Consider the following 23,150-nt stretch of genomic DNA (forward strand, 5'->3'; position numbering starts at 1 on the left):
AAGACTCGGGATTGGGCAAGAGGAAGCCCCGCCCACGTGTGGGCGGGGACGGGGTTCCTTCCCGGTTGTTCGTGCGTGCGTGTTAAGTAAGGCGGGACCGATTCTCTTTGCACTGAAGGCTTCACTGAAGCTGGATGGCTTTTCACACGACAGTGTCGATTAATCTACGAATTCCACGGTGCTGCTTCTTTCTCTCCAGAACATAATCCTGTCAGTGCTGATTTATGCATAGGAATTTAATTTGTTTGGGTTTGCCTTACTGCTATACGGGAGCCCAACACCAACATTTCTGCTCTGTAGATTTCCTTTTTTAAAGTCTTGTTTGTCCTCATTTCCCTCTCTGTGTGCGCGTGTGCGTGAAACACTTCGTGCATCGTATGAAGTCCGAATCAAAAGTGAAAATAGCTCAAGGTCTCCCGCACGCAGCCCCCCCCCGGCAGTCCTTCCCAGTTGCGCTAAGTCCCTTCAGGGTCCCTCCGTCTTCAAAGAAACCCTCCCGGCTCTGCTCAGGAGCTGGGACCCGAGCTCCTCAACCGCAGGCGAAGCGTCCCTCCCGTCGGAAGCCGTGGAGAGGCGCCACTTCGCGCCTGCAGTGCCCACATGCCTATTTGGGGAGCTTAATCCCAAGAGCTCTCAAAGCTTGAAAAGCGAGCGGGAGCGATTGGCGGCTCTTTCGTGCCTCTGATTCGGCTGACTGAGTCGTGGTAGCGGAGGAGCTGGTGCCCCTGCCACAAGAAGGGAAGCGGCGATGAGGGATTGGCCTTCTCTCCTGTTTCAGCTTACTCTAGTCTAGAGGTTGAGTAAGCGGCCTCCAGTTGGACCAAGCGTGATTTACCAGCCCCTGAGTAATGTTATCAAAAACAGGGACGGGTTGTTTCAATGTGCCTTATATATAGCGACGCAAAAGAGAGAGAGAGAGAGAATGAATGAATGAATGAATGAATGAATAAAACGTTGCACCTTCTGACTCTCCACTTCATCAACCAGAAAATACATTAATAGATTCCCTTAGGATGAGAGCTGCAGTGTCCCACTGTCAAGACACACAACAGGGACTTTGTTAGCACCAAATAACAAAACCCAATGCAAACTTAATCAGATTCTCACCAAGCAGGCAAAAGAGGTTGAAGGAGCCAAACGACACACAACTTGACTTCCACTTGGCAGATTCATAGATGGAAATGAAGCTGCAATAAACAGCCCAGGAGGAGCAGAAGATCGGTAAATTATTTGAACGGGAAATGAATTTTTTCACAGCCACTAGTTTAGTTAGTTGCTTGAAAGTGGATCCTTGCTTCGGTTTCAGGGGAATTATTTGAGGTTGTGTCCTCTCCCCATTATCGCAGAAGGAATTAAATAGAATAAGCAAGAAACAATAGGGAATGATGTGTAGTGCACTCAGAAGTGCAAATGCATTCCTTTCAGTATTTAGTCCCCACCGTATATTTGTCATTGTGTCTTAGTCACCCTCTTGTAATCCCTTCCTCTCCTATCCATCTGCATATACCCTGTCTGCAAGGAAGGCAAAAAGAAAAGAAACAAAGAGGCCAGGTAGAGATAAGCATAGTGAGTCTAATGGCAATCACAAGACTGAAGGAAGCTTCAAAGTTTATAAATGCAGGCATTGGTCATAAATCTGTTTTCCAGGACCATGGTAATTTCAAACAATTGCTGGTTGAGGCAGTTGGTAAACAAGGATGACGTGTACAAACATTAATTCTCTTCTTTTTAATCATCCTGGCACTAGAATGAACAGTCCAAAGGGCAGGGCAGCAGGGTGTTGAAAGAAATATCCTTCTGGGTTCGGCTCCAAGTGGGGAAAAAGACACTGGAGACATGGAGGCTGCTTGGAAAGATGGTTTTAATGGTGGACAGGATCACATGGCCTGAGCCCTGAACAGAAAAGGTGATCACATACTTCAATGTTGGGGAGAAGAAGAGAAGGAAGGACTGAGATGCTGAGTCCCTGGTTTTATGCCCTCTCTGGCCTTTGATCTTGAGCTTGTCTTCTAATTGGTTGTCAGACTCCCATGGAGCCATGCAGGGGCAACTCTCTAGACTGCGTTTTGAATCTAGGTTTGATTGAGTTCTCAGATGCCATGTAGTGAGTTGGGTAAAGGGCCAATATTATCATGCCTTAATCCCATCCCCCTGGATCTGAAGGGGAGAACTCTTTATTATGTAAAGGGATTGGCTTGGCCTCCTTAATGGCCCATTGACAAAGTGGGTGGGGGCAGGAAGCTATAAGGAGCTATTCTCTCTTTAAACATGTTTCTTCCTTTTCACATCCAGGGAAATGTAATATTCTGCCTTTTCAATATTTCCTAGGATATTTCATTTTTCTGGGAGAGGGCTGGGTGATAACTTTCCACAAGGGAAAAGGGAAGTACAGGCACAGTCATATAATTTCCCATTTAGCGACTGCTTCACTTAACAGCAGAGCTGCTGGTCACAATTTTTGCCTATTGAAGACTACCTATAATGGAGATTGGAAGTCTACTCCTTGTCTTTTGTCAGAAATTCAAAAGTTGTATGTGTTTCATACAAGCATGAATGTTTAAAAGCCAAATTGTTTACATTTATTAAGGGATGGCAGGATAGAAGTGATTTTCTGTTATTTAGTTGGAGTATTGAAGTGCTTGAACTCAAAATAAAGTGAATTTTGTGGCACATATTCCATTTTTTTCATTGTTTCAATTATTTACCTGTAAAATGAACTATCAGGAATGTGTACTTCTAATACCCAAAAAATACATAGATGCCTTAAGAACTATTTATTTTTATAATCTATTTTGCAGCCTGTTAAACTGTTAAACTGAAATAAATACAAAGCACTGATAAGTTTAAGAACAGAAACTAAACTTTAATTATAGTAATAATTCTATAAGCCATGTGAAAGCTTATCAAGATCTCCAAAATTATGAGCATGCCAAAATATTTTCCTTTCCTTTCTGCTGCAGCAACACAAAGTTTCTTACAAGTACTCTGTGACATATTCTTAAATCATGCAGTTTCTTCCATATTTATATATTTGCTCACTGAGATTTATTAAGCCAATATTCATGAATTAATGTATTGTAAAGCTAAGACAACTGAGGCCTATTCAATAAATGATTTAAAATTTAATATTATCATAACTTGTGTTAAGTGATACATCTCTTCTGTGTTGAAGAACTCCTGAAGACTTCTGGTAATTGGTTTCTTACAGATAATGGTACAGACCATTGGCTTACCTGATCATATGCTTTGGCATGTCCCATGCTTGGATTCTCCAAGTGGCGCAAGGGAGAAAGACCGTTGGCTAACCTGAACAGTTGTTCTATGTGCACCGTGGAAGAATCCAAGCATGGGTTTAACTTTTGTCCAATAGCCTTGTGACTGAGTTAGAAAAGTCTTGGCCATGCCCCCTCTAGCTGGTAGAGCCCAGTTTTGTACGAAGGCACAGCCGATTTGAGAGATGTAAATAAGGTAAGTTCTGAAAAATACAACTTGAAAGGTAAGCCATTCCTCGAGACCGCCTGATGTGTCTTGCGAAGAGTCATCTCCATTTTGTGGTCCTCTGCCTTTAAACCATCCAACACATCGGAAGGCACAATAGTTGGTGGATCCATTGGAGGAACTTGTAATAAAGTTTCCAATTCTGAGCTAGCACTACAAAGCTTCCTATCATTATTGCTTAGAGGAGGCACTGAACTGAGTTGGGCCCACTGTCTTTGAATGACATCAAGAAAGTTTGGGCCCTGGAATTGCTTCTCGTTCTGGTGTCTGCTCTGCGAATAGGCGCAGTGGAGTCTAACCCCAACGCTGATCCAGCAGGATTAGCAGTACCCCCCATGTTAGCTGTGGTCTTGGCCTTGTAAAGTAAGGACTTAAACAGATGGTGACGAAATAGGCCTGAGAAGGCTGCTTTTTCAGGGACCCAGCCTTCATTGTCTGAGAATTCCTGATCCCTAAGTCGTCCTCTGCAATCAGTGAATCATCACTGCGCAGAGAATGAGCTAGTGAAGAAGGCTCCTGAGTGACTGTTAATGGTCTAGTTGATGACCGTGACCTGGACCCTTGTTCCCTGCGTTATAATTCAGATTCCACCCCTTGTGCTATGGCTGTAGAAATGAGGTGGTGGATCTCTCTAGGCAGGTCCATGGCTTGACTTTCCACAGGTGGAGCCCCGCCACTGTGGAGCTGAGGGAAGTCAAAGGAACCGATTGTTCTGGTTCATTGTCTAGCGATGGACCTACACCCAAAAGGCCGGATGGAGAACCAGGGCCCAGACCAACCTCCTCTGCTAACAATCCCTGTGAAACAACATCAGGAGACCACCATTCCTGTGTGGCCTGCAGAGGAGGAGATGCAGGTGGAGAATGAGATGAAAGGTTCTCCAATACTAAGGCCGGGGGGGGGGGGGGGGCGGAATCCTGGCCTCGTACTTCTCTGATGGACTTGGAGGAATGCTTTCCAGAGATTTTCTGCTTGGCTCTAGACTCCCTATTAGCTGCTGCTGTGGGAACTCGAGACACAGATCTACTGGCTCTAGGCCTGGTGGAAGAGCTCCTGGTGGTAGCTCTGACTGCCCTGGTATTGAAAGTGCCAGGAATGGCTTGAGAACTTGGGGAAACCTCCACTCTTGTGTTACTCTCAGAAATGGAGCGATCAGCCATGATAGGGAGAAATACCCTTCCTAAATAAACCATTAATGTGGGCAAAAATTAGCAGTAATTTCCTCTGCACAGGAGTCCTGAATTTCCACAATTTTCTTTTTGCAAATTTCCGCAGGTGAGGAAAAGGAACTGTGGCTGGCAAAGTCTCTGCAGTTTTTCCCCCACTCCAAACCTCAGTCAACAAATAAATGCAATGTCCAGAAGCAAAGCTGCGGTTTCACCGTACTTAAAGGAGATGATGAAATCGTGCCACACTGAAGCAAGACGATCCACGCAATGGTGAGATCGGTTTCCTGGCGCTGAAAAGGAACTTCCTGGTGCCAAATAAAACGGCCTCCTTGCATTCAAATTAGCTCCAAAATGGCTAACCGTCACTCAAGCAGTAGCCGCTCTCTGTCGGTACATGATTTGAATCTTTTTTCCTCAGAGTGTGAAAAACATGGTGCACCGGGTCTTTCGGCTCCCAATTGTGCAGCATTGGCTCTAAAGGCAATCCCAGTAATAGGCGGCAAGAGAGTGGCGTACCTGACTCTCGAAACCTCGCCTGCTGCACTTGCGTCAATTAAGAGACCTGTCTGAGTGATTGGACAATGCTCTGGCTACAAATAGATTGCCTCTGGTCGCTGAATCTACTAATCGATCTCTATTTGTGGCGGTTCTATCCAGCAGACCGGGGGAAACCAGCGCACGCAACTGCAGCCAAACAAACACAAGTAATCCTTAGCAATTCATAATTAATTCAGAGAAATTACAGAAACAAATTAAAAACTGAAAATAAATACACTAATTCAAATAAGTTTTCTTAGAAAAATTATTTACGTCTTTCCAAGGCTGGACTGAGTTAAAAAATTGGGTTCTACCAGCTAGAGGGGGGCGTGGCCAAGACTTTTCTAACTCAGTCTCAAGGCTATTTGGACAAAAGTTAAACCTATGCTTGGATTCTCCAAGTGGCGCAGGAGAACGTAGCTCATTCTTTCATTTCATTTCATTCATTTATTCTCTATCGCTGCCTATTTCAATAACTCTGGGCGGCTTACAAGTCGAAAAATGTAATACAATTAAAACATTTACAACTTTATAAAACAATGTGTCTCTCATTAACATGTAAGGACTAACATCCACATGAATATTTATTTCTCTGCATATTGCTCATGTTACATCAGTAAAGTTTCCATCACATTGTATAAACTATCCCAACAACATATTTGTGCTAAAAGTTTAACAGCTAAATTTGAATACATTTGAGATGTTGCCTCTACTCAATTTTCGCAGCTTTATTTTATAATTTGTTTAAATGCAGAGATTGTAAAATAAAGCTGCTAGAATATATGTATATATGAAACAACTTCTATGCAATAGCTATTTAAACATTCAATTGAACTTTTGTTGAGCCATTTTGATTTTATTGATACATTTTATACATCCCCATTCATAAAATAATTTCTCATGTTTAACCCCACATACATTTTCTACTTTCTTAGAAAGCACAACAAAATTTCAGATATTGAAGCTGATTTAAATTGATTATTTTCCTTGCAATTGATCATATCACATTCATATAATAAATCTGTACATGTATATAATATGAAGAATGAATTATTAAATGATAATGGTTTATAGTGATTGCTGCCTCTTATCCAGACATTTTTCAATATCATCAAGAACCTGGACAGCTGCTTTAGGGATTCGAGTTCCTGGACCAAATATATTGGAAACCCCAGTGTCATACAGGTAGTCATAATCCTATTCAGGGAGAAAAAAAGACAGATCAACATATATAGATAAGATTTTGTTAGTAAAGTTCTGCAGAACATGTACTGCAAGATGACACTTTCATGGTGGCCTGCTGAGATGGCAGCAAGTGGGAAAACAACATAGTAACTGGGCTAGAACAGAGGTTCCCAATCTTTTTCGGTTTGCGGCTCCCATAACACTTCGGATTTTTTCCGCGGCTCCCTTAATAGGTACATCCGATTTTTTTTAATTTTTGACTTTTTAAGGATTTGGAAATCTACTTTTTAGTTCGTTAAGGTTAGGTTAATTGAAAAATAAATTAAACACGAGCTTTAAATTCACAATTTATTGAACATCATTTAATGATTTAAAATTATTAATGGGATGGATGGGCTTGTTGTTCGCTGCACAACTTCTCAAATCTTGGATCAGAAAAATAGCTTTTGAAAAGTAACTTAACCACCACACTAGCCCAGTGGTGGGCAACCTTTTTTTTCAACTGAGCCAAATCTCGCCAAAACCACGATTGAAATTTATTTGGAGAGCCGCTCTTGCTTAGCAACCAAAATTTTGGGCTCAATTGTGGTCATATGTTGTTTTTCTTTCTTTCTTTCATCTCTCTCTCCCACTTTCTTTCTTTTTTTCTTTTTCTTTCTCTCTCTCCTTCTGGCTCTTTGTCTCTCTCTCCCTCCCTCTCTGTCTCCCTCTGTCATTTTCTCTGGGTGTCGATCTGTCTCTCTCTCTCTCTCTCTCTCTCTCTCTGTATCTCTGTCTCTCTCCTCCTTCCCCCATCTCTGTCACTCTGTGTGTGTGGGTGTGTCTGTCTCTCACTCATTCACTTAATCACTCACTCTGTGTGTGTCTCTCTGTCTATCTTTCTCTCCCTCCCTCCCCCTCTCTGTCTCTCTCTCTCTCTCTCTCTCTCTCTGTGTGTGTCTCCCTCTGTCTCTCTCCCCTCCCTTCCTCTTTCTCTGTCACTCTGTGTATGTGGGTGTGTCTGTCTCTCACTCATTCACTTAATCACTCACTCTGTGTGTCTCTCTCTCTCTGTCTGTCTATCTTTCTCTCCCTCCCTCCCCCCCTCTCTCTCTCTGTGTGTGTCTGTCTGTCAGTCTCTCTCTGATTCCCTCCCTCACTCCCTCTCTCTGTTCCTCTCTCTGTCTGTCTGTCTGACTCACACACACACACACTGTGGTCACCACAGTGTGTGTGTGTGTGAGACAGACAGACAGAGAGAGGAACAGAGAGAGGGAGTGAGAGAGGGAATCAGAGAGAGACTGACAGAGACGAATCAGAGACGTACTTTTAGCTACCTGGCAGCGGCGTTTTGCCTTGGGGGGCTCCTCAGAACTTCCCAAGACTTCGGAGGGAAGTTTACAGCCCTCCCTCGGAACGCTTCGGAGGGAAGTTTCTGCAAAGGCGAGTGGCAACAAGTCTCCCAGGCTTTAATTTGCCGAGCTGTGCGCACGCGCCTGTTTTCCACGGCATGGAGCAGCGGCGAGATTCTGCGCGGCGAGCGATGATTCCAGGGGCCATCCGGGAAGATGAGGAACGCGAGGGGGACCCTGCCCCCCCCCACTGATGCCCCCCGGAATCATCGCTCGCCGCCCAGAATCTCGCCGCTGCTCCACACCGTGGAAAACAGGCGCGCGCGTACAGCTCGGCAAATTTCAGCCTGGGAGACTTGTCATGCCCGGGCTTTTGCAGAAGCTTCCCTCCAAAGCCCGAGAGGAGGGAGGGAAGCGGGCGCCCGGCTTCGCGGCGCCCTTATGACGATAGCGCGGCTCCCCAGGGAGCCGCGGCGCACAGTTTGGGAATCATTGGGCTAGAACATTGATGCTCTTATTACAAATTCTCTGAGTTTGCATAGTCATAGTGAGGATGCACTGCTTGAAGCCATTGAGAAGTCTGCAATTTCTAAGCAAGTATTAATCTAATCTAAAATTAAAAATCCTCAGAAAAGTGCATATTACCTCCTGCATAAGAAGGCTACCATGATTAGGAGGTCCACAACTATTAAAGTAAAGAATGCTCAAAGAAAAAAAAACACTGAAAAAATAGGCTTTGTATTCAATATAGTTTTACATTAGTTTCTTTGTTTATATATATCTTTAAAAATGATCTATGGGTACACTATCGACTTAGAAGATTTTGTACCCAAAGGTACGGTATGTTTTCACAACTATGTAACTGCAGAACATTTTGTCGAGGTAACTCAGTTAATGTGAGAGGTTGTTATGCAGCTGGATATACTTTGTACCTTTAGTATTTTGAAAATATTCAACATCAGGTTATTATTTAATAAGATATATTAGATGGAAAAAAATCCTTGAATGATATTAATAATTTGTAAGAAATGAAAAAGATAGAAAAATGTAAAAACAATGCACCAACATACCACAAACAAATCACCCCAGATGCAAAATAAAACTTCTCCCAAAGTTTATAATACAAGAGGAACTGAATAATCTCCCAGTTAGCCTGTGTCCTTAGATGTGCAATGTATGGTACTCAATACCTGAGGAGGGATGACACCTCCACACATGACAAGAATATCTGGGCGTCCAAGGTAATTTAGCTGTTTGATAAGTTCAGGAACAAGAGTTTTGTGACCAGCAGCTAATGTGCTCACCCCTACACAGTGCACATCAGCATCTACAGCCTGCTGGGCAACTTCAAGGGGTGTCTAAGCAAGAAAGAGCAAATAAAGAATATGTAAAAATTAACAGTTTGTTTATTTTTCATATACAACAGCAGAACTAAAACACTGTATGAATTACTGCAGCAAATTGGTTCTTATTTTTCTAAAATCTTTTAAAAATTATTTAATATTTTAGCATTTTTGAGTCACTTGGATCGGAGAGATTATAGATTGATTTAATCTGTCAATCAGAAAGCAAGCAACAAAACAATTAAAAGGCTAAATACCTGGAATAGTGGACCTATATCTACATCAAAACCAAGGTCAGCAAATCCTGTAGCAATTACTTTGGCTCCTCTGTCATGGCCATCCTGGCCCATTTTAGCAACCAGAAGACGTGGTCTACGACCTTCCCGTTCTAGAAACTTGTTAACTCTAAAAATATAAATAGCAGACAGAGTACTATGGAACCACTGAACATGTTCACTGTTAGTCGAAGAAAATATTAAAAAATCATTAAGGACGAAAATTGGGGGTGCACTATTACAAGCACCACACATGCATTGTAATGGCATGTTGAGGGCTGCCCTGCAAAAGAGGACAAGATTTTAAATGAGATATTTTTGAATTTTCTATGATTTATTATTTTCTTCCTCATACACATATCTTCAATGTAAGTGCAGGTAGACCCCAACGTACTACTATAATTGAGCTCCAAATTTCTTTCTTTCTTTATTAATTTTTTTTATTTTAAATTTTCAAAACAAACACAATACATCCTTCTTTACATACTGTAGAAAGTATATCAGTTAGTTACAAAAAGGCTTTCATGCATCTCTTCCACAGACAACAAACATAATTCATATTAACTCAAGTATTTTAACTAAGATATTTATACATGTTACCATCATCATACCTCCATTTTCATTTGACTATAATTGTTTAAACGACCTTCATCATAAAATATACCAAGTTTTAATACATAACCACATACTGACATTTCATTTACTATTTCTAAAATCCTCCAATAACACTGGATACTTATATCCTATTCTAGCTAAACATCCATAATATTTAATAACAAAGTTTTCTAATCCTCCTTTCCAAATCACTGTTTACAATTTACATCCAGTTTCCTTATGTTGTACCCATACCTATATATACGTTGTTATCATTATCCCTCCGTTATTTAACTATATCCTGCATCATAACATTTTCCCCCTAATAATCAAGACTTAACTGTATCTTAGTTCTTTTTTTATTAACCTTTATATATAATCCAAAAGGATTTCTAATCTTCCTTTCATGGGTACCATTCAATATTCATATCCAATTATTACTTATCATAACACTACACATTGTATACATTATTATCATTATCAATTATGTATTTAACTATATCTATTGTCACTAAATTTCACTAAGTTTAACTACTTTTAAATTATACTCTTCCATCTATCAACCTTTATCTTTCCAGTAGCAAAACAATCTCATATCTTCTGCCATTTGTGGTGTCAGTCCTATAATCATCTCCTTAATCAACTTTGTATGGACTTCTCTTAGCAACTCTTTGCTTATAAAATCTCTCATGTAATTTCGATGCCCTACTTGTTTCCTTAATCAGCTTATCTTTGATTGTCGGTAGTGTTATCAGTGATATTGCTAATAAAATTTATCTCTTTAAATCCATAAATTCTTTTGTTTTTTCTTCTGTATCTTGCCATCTGGAGTAGATTTCCCCTCCATTTAATTCCTCTTTCAGTATTCCACTCTTTCCATTTTCAGAGACAAACCAATCACCATAAATATCAACAATTTTAATTTCTTTATATTCATTTTCCCCTTTGATTTTTAGGATTTTAACCACCACTTATTCCATTTGATAAACATCTCCAACTTCTTCATCATATTTTGCTGTTAAATACTCTTAAGTCTTCCAACTTCTTCTCTATCCTCTCATATGTGTTTGATAATTTCTGTATTTCTGAGAATATCTTTTGCAGGCTTAAAATTTCTTTCTGCTGTTGAAATTGTGCCAATATCTCCAGCTAACACTGCTGCTCTAGCTTGGAAGGTTTTAACAAGATTAAGCATAGATTCACAATAATATTTCATTTTCACCTTTCTCTGGTTCAAGATTTATAAACAAGCTGTTTAAGGCCTGCAGAGGTTCCTTTAAGAATCTTTGGCCCGCCACACATTCTTATAATTTCCAATGCTGTTTCATTAGTGTAGTAACTGGGAGGGGGGAATAGAAAGGAGTAGAATTGTGGAATGTGTGTTGTCATTCCTTTCTAGAAGCCAAGGTCATCTTTTGTCTCTGCACCTCGACACTTGACCGGAAGAAGCTGGGTGGAGATGCTAGCGTGGAAGAAGAAGATTGGGCCATGTGATTGATTTATGGGTGTGGGGATAGATCATGAACTTTCAACTGGGTGGAATTCCAGGATGTAAATCAGAGTTGGAATTCTACAGATGTGCCAACATACCTGTATTATTAAATTGGAACTTTAAGGATGATTCTGCCTTGGACTTTGATTTATTCATGCATGGTATTTGGAACACTGACATTATTCCAACTCTCCTTTAAATTATTTTTTTTTACTTTTTTTACTTTTATAGGGGTACTGAATGCCAGAACTGGGATTCAGTTCTGACCCAATCCTGGGCAGGACGAAATTTCAGTGAAGATGGAGGAAGAAAAGAATGCAGCAGAGAAGGATAAGGATAACAGATCGCTTGTATTTGTTGATACTATCTATGCACCTTCTAAAGAAATAGTTGAGGCTGCAGAAGCAAGGGGGAGAGAACTTTAGCTGGGCGCCTGGCGAAAGGAACTAAAACCCAGGCTTCCCTCGCAGACGGAATTAGACCTGCGAGATGAAGCTTCAGGATTTATAGCTTCTCGGGAATGCCTGCTAGAAGGAGAGCCCCCACCCCCCAAGGGAACTCCGACAGATGACTGGATGATGGCCAGAAGGTCTAATGAATGGAGATCTCAGCCACCCTCACACGGTCATTCTTTGATGGGCCTCCAAGACCAATTCGGACAGCTAAAAGTGAGTGAAATCAAACCCCTCGGCCCCCCAGGACCACCTACGTGGAGCCTGGCAAAGCCCACATTATCCTTTCCCAGCAGAGAAACTGCTGCACAGTGGAGTGGAGATCTTGGCTCCTTCCACACAGCCACCAGCGAATCAGCACCCCCCCTCCTGGAGTGCAACAAAATTGGGAAGTTAAAGCCAGCCAGCCAAAAGGGGCCTGGAACATATTCACCTCCCCCCCTCTGCAAAGCGGTGGCTCTGAACCCATGAATCAAGCAACCCCAGGGTGGGCTTTCTTCCCGGGTCATGGATGGGCTCAATGTCAGTGGACGCCTGCCCCTTCCCAGCAGATGGCGCCATCCCAGATAGCTGCCCCTAGGCAGAAACAGGGTCTGGGACCACCACTGGGCCTAGCCCCCTCAGCAATGCCTCAACAGGCTTTTGCCCAACCGATGGGTGTGGCCCAACAAAGGGGCTTACCACCCCAGTCAGCAGGCCAACAGGCTGCTCCAGTTCAACCTCCAACACCCCCACGTTTTCATGCAACGTTCAATGGGACCCCAGACAAGCTAGCTTACTTCATGAATCAAGTATTGGCATACGTTGACCAAGTAGGCCCACAATACCCGTTGGATCAAGAGTTGATCCAAGAAATAGCAGAGGGGATGAATGAAGGAGAGGCTGCACAATGGATAGCGAAGCTCCATGAAGAAGCAGCTCCTGAGTTAAATGATGTAACAGGGCTCATCCAACTGATGCGTGCCTGATTTTACAATGTGGCCCAACATGTGGATCCTGAAGATCAGATCCAGGAATTACGACAGGGTGGTCGTCCCGTGAAAGAACTAGTTTGGGAGTTCCGGAGAATAGCTGGGAAACTACTATACTGGCCAGAAAGACTCTTGGTCAATACGTTCAAAAAGGCCTTAGATCCCAAACTGAAAGAAGCTTGTGCCGTAAGGGGGACCTCAGATCATCTCCAAGATTGGTACACCACTGCAGTCATACTGGACAACGAAATTAACACCTATCCAAAGCCTGGTACCAGAACCCCTGCCAAAAAATCTTCGGCCCTCCGAACGCAGAGGCAGCAACCTGAAGAAACCCCACCAATCCCTCGTTCCGGGGACCCCAAAATAAAGTGCTACCGATGTGGTCAGCTTGGCCACCGGGCATCAAAATGCCGGGCTCCAGCCCCGGTTCCACAATCGCGCCAACCACCTGCCGGAGCAATGAAGAAAAAAACCAGAAAACCACCAGAAAAGAGTTGTCTGGTACAATAGCCAATGGAGGCGGACAGCAATGCTAATGAAAATGACCCTGCCGCCTCGGTGGAGGAGGAGGAAGGAAATCCCGAAGACGACCCAATGGTGAGTGCACCTTTTATCTGGCTTCCAGATAAAAGCCAAACTCCTAATACCAAAAATGGAGATAGAAGGGGAAGTTGGGTTGATTATAGATACTGGCTGCACCCGATGCTTAATCAGCATGTCAATAGTGGAGCAACTAGGTATACGCACAAAACCCCTAAAACATCCCATTCCGTTTGAGCAAGTAGATGGAACCCTAATTGGGGGAGCTCCAGCTACAAAGATCACTGAGTTAGTAAAGCTGGTGATAGGCCACCACTGTGAGTTCCTCAGATTCATCGTGGCCCCTGGAATGCAGGAGTCAATTATCCTGGGACTTGCACGGTTGGACAAGTGGGCACCTACTATAAAGTGGGAGGACGGCGTTAGGAAGTTGATTGGGTTTGGGCCCTTACCACTGGTGGAACCAAAAGGCCACCCAGAAACGATTGAACCCAACAGCCCAACCCATCCAGAACCTACAGCAACCGCAGCAAACACTAAACCTCCGGGAATCCAACGAGTCCCAAAGATCTATTGGGATCTGGCTCTGGGTTCAGTGAGGAAGACGGAAACTAACTTCCACCTCACCGCCCCACAGACTGTGCAATAGACTTCAAACCTGGGGCAACCTTACCAAAGCCAAAAATGTACTCTATGACTCCCAAGGAGATGATAGAATTGAGGAACTACATCAACACCAATTTAAAAAGAAGTTTTATTGAACCAGCAAAATCTAAAGTAGCAGCCCCAGTGCTCTTCAGAGAAAAGAAAGATGGCGGAGTTCACCTCTGTGTGGATTTATGAGCTTTGAATGCGGTATGCGAAAAGAACACCTATCCCCTCCCTCTCATGAAAGATATGTTAAACAACTTGGCTAAAGGCAAGAACTTCACCAAGCTGAACTTGAGAGAGGCGTATTACCATATACGAATCCGGAAAGGGGATGAGTGGAAGACCGCTTTTAACATTCCCCTGGGCAGCTTCCAGTATAAAGTCATGCCTTTTGGACTACAAGGAGCACCCGCAGTATTCATGCAGTACATAAATGAAGTGCTATATGACCACCTGTACTGCGGAGTACTCGTCTATTTAGATGACATCTTGATCTTCTCTGAGACCCTGGAAAAACATGTGAAACTGGTACGGCAAGTCCTGAAAAAACTTCTAGCTGCCAAACTATACGCGAAATTGTTGAAGTGTGAGTTCCACAAGATCTCATTAGATTACCTGGGGTATCGTATCTCCAATGAAGGAGTAGAAATGGATCCAGGAAAAGTGAAAGCGGTGTTAGATTGGAAACCTCCAAGCACTCACAAACAATTGCAAAGCTTCCTTGGATTTGCAAATTTTTATAGACAGTTTATTCCGACATTTGCTGAAATTGCCTTACCATTGACTGAACTATTAAAGACGGCTTCCCCAACTAAGCCGAAAGCAAACCAACCATTAAAATGGACAATGGACTGTCAAAAGGCCTTTGAGAAATTAAAATGGATGCCAGTGATGTCGCGATAGCCACGGTGCTACTGCAAAAGAGTAAAGAAGGCCACCTCTTGCCATGCGCCTACATCTCCAAGAAACTCACCTCTACGGAAAGAAAGTGGGCCATTTGGGAGAAAGAGGCATTCATGATCAGGTGGAGCATGCTTACCTGGAGATATCTCCTGGAAGGGGAGGCTATACCATTCAAGGTATGGACTGATCATAAAAACCTCAAAGCTCTCCTTGCCCATCGGAAGTTATCCCCCAAACAAGTTCGTTGGGCCCAATATTTCCAAAGGTTCAAATTTGAAATTAAACACATCCCCGCAGGAAAGAACTTGTTAGCAGATGCGCTGTCGAGAAAACCCCAGTTTGACAGTAAGAAGGAAGAAGTTGTCCACTCCATTATATCTCCTTCTCACCAAAAGGCAGCTCAAGTCACCACTCGAAGCCAAGATAAGCTGAAAACTGAGCTGAAAGCGGCCCTCCAGACAGTCCCGTGGTTCAACAACAACGACATCCTAACGATGAATGATGGCGTAGCCTGGAAGGGGTCCAAACTGGACGTCCCTGCAGAGATGAGACTGCAAGTGCTACAGCGGAGTCATGATGTGAAACTAGGAGGTCATTTCAGATTCCTGAAAACTCTCCACCTCGCCAGGAGTCTATTTTGGTGGCCAAAGATGAGATCAGAGGTGGAAGATTATGTAAAAAGCTGTGCTACTTGTGCCACGATGAAAACCCGGCCAGGAAAGCCCTCTGGACTACTACAACAAGTGGCCAGCCCTAGCCGACCATGGAAAGAGATAGCAATGGATTTAATCATCAAGCTTCCAGATAGCAGCGGTAATAGAGTAATCTGGACAGTTACTGATTTGTTTTCCAAGCAAGCGCATTTTATCGGTTGCTCAGGCCTGCCATCCGCAAAGAAATTAGCGAAAATGTTTGTGAAACACATTTATTGCCTGCATGGGGTGCCAAAAGGGATCATTTCAGATCACGGAGTTCAGTTCACCGCCAAGTTCTGGAGATAATTCCTTAAATCGATCGGGTCCACACAGGGAATCAGCTCAGCATTTCATCCCAGCACAAATGGGGCAGCAGAGAGGACCAATGTGATGGTGGAACAATACATCCAGTGTTATGTGGACTATCAGCAAGACAATTGGTTGGACTTGCTACCATTCGCCGAAGTAGCATATAATAATGCGGTCCACAGCAGTACCGGATTAACTCCTTTCCAGATTACCAGTGGCATGGAATTCGTTCCCATGCCTGAACTACCTAAAGAACCTCCCTCCTCCATGTCTCTAAATGAATGGCTGGAGACACTAAAGGGATGGGAAAATACGAAAAAGGCCCTAGCAGATGCGGCAGAAGCCTACAAGAAGCAAGCTGATAAACATCGCTCCCTCCAACCCCCCCTTTTGAGTGGGGGCAAAGTTTTTGTGTCTACTAAATACATACAATTAAGGATGCCTAGTAAGAAATTAGGTCCAAAATTTCTAGGTCCTTTCCCAATAGAAAAGATAATTAACCCAGTTACAGCCTACCCAGACTCCAAGGGAAGATTTACCCGGTATTCCATTGTAGCTTACTGAAGCCAGTAATGGGGTCTATCATAAGGCCATCCACCCAAGCTCCCCCTCCTCCTGTAGTGGTAGAAGGGGAAACACATTATGAGGTGAAAAAAATCTCAGATTCCAGGCTGTATAAAGGTCGCTTACAGTATTTAGTGCATTGGAAGGGGTACCCTTTGTCTGAAGCTACGTGGGTGAAAAGTTGGGATCTGAAAGCGGATAACTTAGTGAAACAATTCCATGAGAAGTTCCCTGATAAGCCAAATGGTCCCCCTGGGGGAGGCAGAGGTGGTTAATTGAATATAATTTCTACTTTTACTTCTTTTGCAGAAAACGTGGTTTTTTTTTGTAGAGAGGCCACCTGTCAGGCCTGCAGAGGTTCCTTTAAGAATCTTTGGCCCGCCACACATTCTTATAATTTCCAATGCTGTTTCATTAGTGTAGTAACTGGGAGGGGGGAATAGGAAGGAGTAGAATTGTGGAATGTGTGTTGTCATTCCTTTCTAGAAGCCAAGGTCATATTTTGTCTCCGCACCTCGACACTTGACTGGAAGAAGCCTGGTGGAGATGCCAGTGTGGAAGAAGATTGGGCCATGTGATTGATTTATGGGTGTGGGGATAGATCATGAACTTTCAACTGGGTGGAATTCCAGGATGTAAATCAGAGTTGGAATTCCACAGATGTGCCAACATACCTGTATTATTAAATTGGAACTTTAAGGATGATTCTGCCTTGGACTTTGATTTATTCATGCATGGTATTTGGAACGCTGACACAAGCAGTGAGAACTTGGAGTGCCAAGCCAGATAATCAGTGAGAAAAGTAAGAGTGTTTTGTTTCCAAAACACAAACCACCAGCCTCTGAATAGCAGTGTTATTGTTGCAATCTTCTTTGATTTTTTTGTATCTTTTTTGCATTTCAAGAAAAAAAAAAGTCCGATTCTTGAATGAGTTAGAAGAATACCCACAGTAATGAAAGAGGAGAATTTTAGTCCATAGGTTACAAAGAATAATAAAAGAAAAAAAATTGAAGAAAACTTAATCCATTCTTTTAAAAGGCTTGCGTAAATTCCATGCATAAATTCCATCCATAAAGATAGCATTTAAAAAGATAACCCGCTATCCAAAACCATTCCAAATTTAATTCTGCCACTTATTTCTTCTGTTCTCCAATTTAAATTAGTTTTAAGTTTTTTATAGGCAGTCTCTTTTAAAATGGTAAAAATTCCTCACCAGCTGGAAACACTTTCTCTTTCCGTATTCTTCCGTTTTGGAGCCGACTTCATCAGCCTAATGGCTGGATTTTTTGTCGCCGGCTTCAAGAACTTCTCTTGGATCGATCAGGGACTTTGCGATGTCCCTGAGATCAGCAAGACGTATTCTTCCTGTTCACCGTCTCTGCGGGAAGGTTTACGTCCGTTTGGACCACCCAGGGGCAAAAGTATCAACAGCAATCTCAGAGCATTGAGATCGCACATTGTCTCGTCGCAACATTGGCTCCTCCTCCAACAATTGAGCTACAAATTTCTATTGTAAGCGAGACAGTTGTTAAGTGAATTTAGCCCCATTTTACAATGTTTCTTGCCACAGTTGTTAAATGAATCACTGCAGTTGTTCAGTTAGTAATATGGCTAAGTTTCCCCATTGACTTTGCTTATCAGAAGATAGCAAACAGTGATCACATGACACTGGAATACTGTAACTATCATAAAAATGAATCAGTTGCCAAGTGTCTGAATCTTCATCATGTGACCATGGTGATGGTACAACAGTCATAAGTATGAAAAACAGTGATAAATCACTTTTTTCAGGGCCATTTTAACTTAAAATAGTCACTAAATGAACAAAGTAAACAAGGTTTGTTGTTTCTAGCTCCAGCTATGTGTGTATTATACAGTTTGTTGTATTGATTTTATACTGGTTGGGTTTTCATTCTTTGTTTATTACTAATACCCCCCCCCCCCCGTTATTGCTGTGTATTTTAAAAATAGTGCAGAATTGTGTCACTATTAAGGTAGCTGTAAATGCAATTGTTTTTTAAACTAATGAGGATAAAAATTGCTGAGGGTTTCTGTTCTTTTGAAACAATGAAATAAAGCATGTTTGCTCTCGTCATTAAGGTACCTGAGGAACCTTAAAGTTGAAACCTGGAGACTGAATTCTAATCCCACTTTAGGCCTGAAAGCTGGCTGGGTAATTTTAGGTCAGTCAGTCTCTCAGATCAATATACTACACAGGATTGTTGTTATAGGGAACGTAGGATGAGAAAGGAGTATTAGGTTTTGTTCACTGCCTTGAGTTATTTATGAAAGTAACAAAAGCAAAATATAAATAAACAATAAAGCAAAGGAAAAGGGGAGAAGAGGGGATAAAGGAGTGGGTATAGACCGAATGGAAAAGTAGAGGAAATAGATGGAAGCAGAGAAAGAGAGCTGATAGAAGGAAATTTAGTGAAGAATATAAGCAGGAAAAAGAAAAGGCTTTAAGGAAATGAAGGGACATGGCAATTCATGTCACACATATCCTGGAAACCATAGAGTTATTATTTCCAATGTACAGACATAACTTTGAATTGTGTAAACACTATGAGCATAAAATTACATGTATATATCACTTTATAGTTTTGAAACTGAAAATTAAGAAAATATGCTTTTAAAATCTTATTAAAATATACTTATTTGCTAAATTTTAATTTCAAAATATTCTCAAATCTCATTAGGAAAATGGTAGACTGTGAATGAATTATTAAACAATTAAACTAAAAAATAATGTGGAGTCCCTACATAGAAACAGTAAACATTCTTTAGATGTACAAAAAGATACAAAAGCTTTAAAAGTATTAGTGGATCTTACAAAATTTTGAAGAATTACATTTACTAAAGAAATATAATTGTCTTAAAGAATGGAAAAGAGAGAAAGCAATTTCCTAATTTAATAATGAAGAGAATATATATAAGACCTAAGATATACTGCTGGTAATCCTCAATGTATAACCATAAGTTGTACCAATCATAAAGTGAGTCACCATGTGAGTGTGCTCAATTTTATGAGCTCTTGCAGTGGTCATTAAGCAAACTCCATGGTTGCTAATTAATTGTGGTGGTTGTTAAGCAAGCCCATTTAGACATTTTTTTCTTGGAAGGTGGAATTAAACACTATTTTCAAGTTAAAAAGTCATAAATCACTATCACACGGCCAAACAGCTGTAAATATGGGCAGTTGCCAACCCCCAAAATGCAATTGTGAGATCATGCGGAGAGGCCATTGGAACTTTGAAACTGGGTTGTAAGTTCCTTTTGGAGATATGTCTTTGCTTCCCTAAGCAAGCAGTCGTAAATCAAGGGAAATTGACTTTGGGAATTTGAACTCTTGGAAAATAAGACACATAAACACAAAGGAAAAGAGTACATGTCATACCTGTTGATGGCTTGAGTAATCTCATCACTCTCTCCAAATTCCTGACGGTAAGCACCACTCACCATGCGATCACTGGCTCTATGCTCACCAAACACCTTTTTCATGGAATCTGTTATTTCACCAACTGTACATCTGAAGCAAGTATACAATCAAAACATTAGATTTATTTCTTTTGAAGAGGTATAATCTATCAAAAATACCATTAGCAAAATATGTATGCTTGTACTATAGCAGTATGCTATACGAATAGCATACTTATTCACATGTTTTCCAGTTCAATATTTAAAATTATAATAGTTTACATATATATATGCATAATATTTTAAGATATGTATCTTGATTTTTGTTCAAAAATGCAAGGAAATATATACCATGCTCCTGCTTCTCACCTCCCCCCTCCTGAAAATCCCCCCCCCCCCCCGAGGTAGGTGGACTGATAAGATGCCTAGCCTAGGGTCACTCAGTGAGCGTCTCTGGATAAGGATGGATTTATGCTGTTAATCCACACTTTTATTGCTAAATCACTCTGCCTCCTAGTTCAGTTTTGTGGGATTAAATACTCTCAAGGAGAACTGTTTTTGAAGTGATTAACAGAAATTTACTGTTTTCAGCGGAATGCATTACAATGAATAGCATGATTGGGATATGTGATTATATCAGTTTCTCAACTACAGTATGGGCTTTTACAGTTCTTGTGAAGGCTTTCATGTCAACATGGTGGCAGGCATTCAGAATTGCAGGGAAATAAATTAAAGCTAGGTTTTAGCACATCCAACTACTAAATCTAGCCTGGTGCCTTAACCACTAGACCAAATTCTTTTGTATATAATCTCATATGTCTATGGAGATTCTCCATGGAGAGTCATGGTTATTCCAAAGGTGTGTCCCCCGTTTCCCCAAGACAACTGGGCTTTGTTTTTCCTTGAAGATGTTTCTCTTCTCATCCAAGAAGCTTCTTCAGTTCTGCAGTAATCTCTTTTGTATACATTTTGGGAAAAGCAATGGACACACTGGGTATTCTAAACATATTCTAGTATTATCTCCATGTTCCTTCATACCACAAAAACTCTTAGTGAGCCTCAAATGTTGCTTTGCAGATTGAGTGCAGGGAGGCACTGTGCTTGTCAAGTATAGTCAACTCCACTATGAAACAAAAGTATAGCTCTAAAGTCCACTTAGATAAATGTGCACAATCCTTTCCACCTACCTTGCACGTGCTGCGTCTACTGCCAGGGCCAGCAAGTTACCTTGGCTTGTAGCCGCACATTCAGTTAAAGCAGTGAGGCATTTTTGGGCTGCTACTTCATCTCTGCAAGCTTTCACCTTTAAGGGGAAGTATGAAAGAAAAGTAATATTGTACACTACTAATCCCAGCCCATTCCACCCTGACTTTCCTCAATATCTGCCATATTTTTTGAAGTATAAGACGCACCAAGGTTTTGAAGGAGCAAATAAATTTTTTTTGCACTCTGCAAACGTCCCAAAAACAGCCTGCTTTTCGCAAAAATGGAGCCGTTTTCTGACAAAAAAAGGGCATTAGGAAGCAAAATTGAGCAAAAAAAGGCCCATTTTCCCCTCATTTCTGCTCTCCCCAGCCCCCAGGAGCTCTCTGAAAACCTCCTACAAGCTACACACGGCCATTTTGGTAAAGGGGCAGGGCTTCAGGAGGCAAAGAAATGCTGTATTCAGTGTATAAGACGCACCCAGATTTTCAGCCTTTTTTTTGAGGGAAAAAGGTGCGTCTTATACTCCGAAAAATACAGTATGATGAAAAAAGACATATTGAACCTCTCTGTTACAAAATACGTGTATGTCTGAAACTGGGATTTGAAGCCAAGCAATTCAGTTGCAATCACAAACTAAAAGATTGATAAGTTTGCAAATCAACTGTTCTTAAACTGCTAAAACCGTTGGTCCTTGACTTACAACCACAATTGAACCCAAATTTTATATTGTTAAACATGACATTTGTTAAATGAGTTTTGGCCCGTGTTATGACTTTTTCTTGCCACAACTGTTAAGTTAATCATTGCAGTTGTTAAATTAGTAACATAGTTGTTAAGTGAATTTGGCTTCCTCATTGACTTTGCTTGTCAGAAATTTGCAAAATATGATTACATGATCTCAGGACACTGCAACTGTCATAAATATGAACCAGTTGCCAGACTTCTGAATTTTGATCACGTGACCATGGGGATGCTGCAATGGTCATGTGAAAAATGTTCATAAGTCACTTTTTTAAGGGCCATTTTACTTTTGAATGGTTACTAAATGAATGGTTTTAAGTTAAGAACTACCTGTAGGCATAAATTCTGAGATTCGTAACCTGTCCAATATTGAGGCCCATTAAATAATCAATAAAATGTATAGATTTTTACTATTTTTAAAATCAAAGCCATCTTCAGAATATTATTTTCCTTGTATCTAAGGTATAACAATTGATTTGGAGCGTGTGCAATTTTTATCAATTTAAAAAACCAAATCACATGATTTCCCAGCACTTATATTCATTCATTTTAACTTTTTTAAATATTAAAGTGTTATATGTATTGTGAATCCTGACCACTACCTATCAACTATACACTTCACAAAAAATAACAAGCTCCCATGAAATGTGCTGAGATATATCTGAATATAATAAGGAAGCAATTATTTCCTATAGTTTCTATGGTTAATGAAAGCATGTTATTTCTCATTAGAGTTGTTCTGAGCTGTTGTTTTAAACTAGGCTAACCTTTTGTACCTTACTATAAAGCCATATTATAGATGGCTAAAACCTAAGGTTTATTTCATGAATTATGCAACCATGTTCTTCAAAGCAAATTTCTGTTTAACAATGGAATGTAATCAGTAGGTTTGTTCTCCTGCCTTCAAAATAATTTCAAACATCCAAAACAAAGTTTAGTCTTTGCACAATAATTTATTAAGCTATTTGAGTCATTCCCTATACCACGTTCCTGAAGATCAGTTTTAGTTGGCTGTTAGGGTCAAGGTAAATAAAATGGGGGGGGGGGGGGAGACTCAAAGCAGACAAAATGTCTCAAATGTTTATAAATCTGAATTCAGATTTAAGTGGTCCAAAATAAGCCCCTGTCTCCCACAACTGTTCATTAGTTCCTCTGCTGAAATGTTACAGGATATTTACAAACATTTCCAATATTTACAAAATTGATCTTAAAACTAGAAAATGTAAGAGATAGATAGTGCTTTAAGGCAGTGGTGAAATTCATTTTTTTTACTA

The 23,150-nt window shown here is 41.1% G+C and overlaps 1 protein-coding gene across 3 annotated transcripts in view; it reads right to left on the reverse strand.

Annotated features, from left to right (window-relative positions):
• Positions 1-2,842: 2,842 nt before the first annotated feature.
• MMUT (methylmalonyl-CoA mutase) overlaps positions 2,843-23,150 on the reverse strand; it is a 32,576-nt gene continuing 12,268 nt past the window's right edge. For all 3 annotated transcript variants that reach the window (XM_081944147.1, XM_081944148.1, XM_081944146.1), the window contains exons 9-13: positions 21,117-21,232; positions 19,910-20,041; positions 9,321-9,468; positions 8,911-9,078; positions 2,843-6,401 (exon numbers count right to left, since the gene is read on the reverse strand). In XM_081944147.1, the coding sequence (XP_081800273.1) occupies positions 6,273-6,401; positions 8,911-9,078; positions 9,321-9,468; positions 19,910-20,041; positions 21,117-21,232 (693 nt within the window). In that variant the 3' untranslated portion in view covers positions 2,843-6,272. The remainder of the gene's footprint in view (positions 6,402-8,910; positions 9,079-9,320; positions 9,469-19,909; positions 20,042-21,116; positions 21,233-23,150) is intronic.

Source organism: Natrix helvetica, assembly GCF_964273705.1.
Source record: "Natrix helvetica genome assembly, chromosome: 2".
NCBI classification, from domain to species: Eukaryota; Metazoa; Chordata; class Lepidosauria; order Squamata; family Natricidae; genus Natrix; species Natrix helvetica.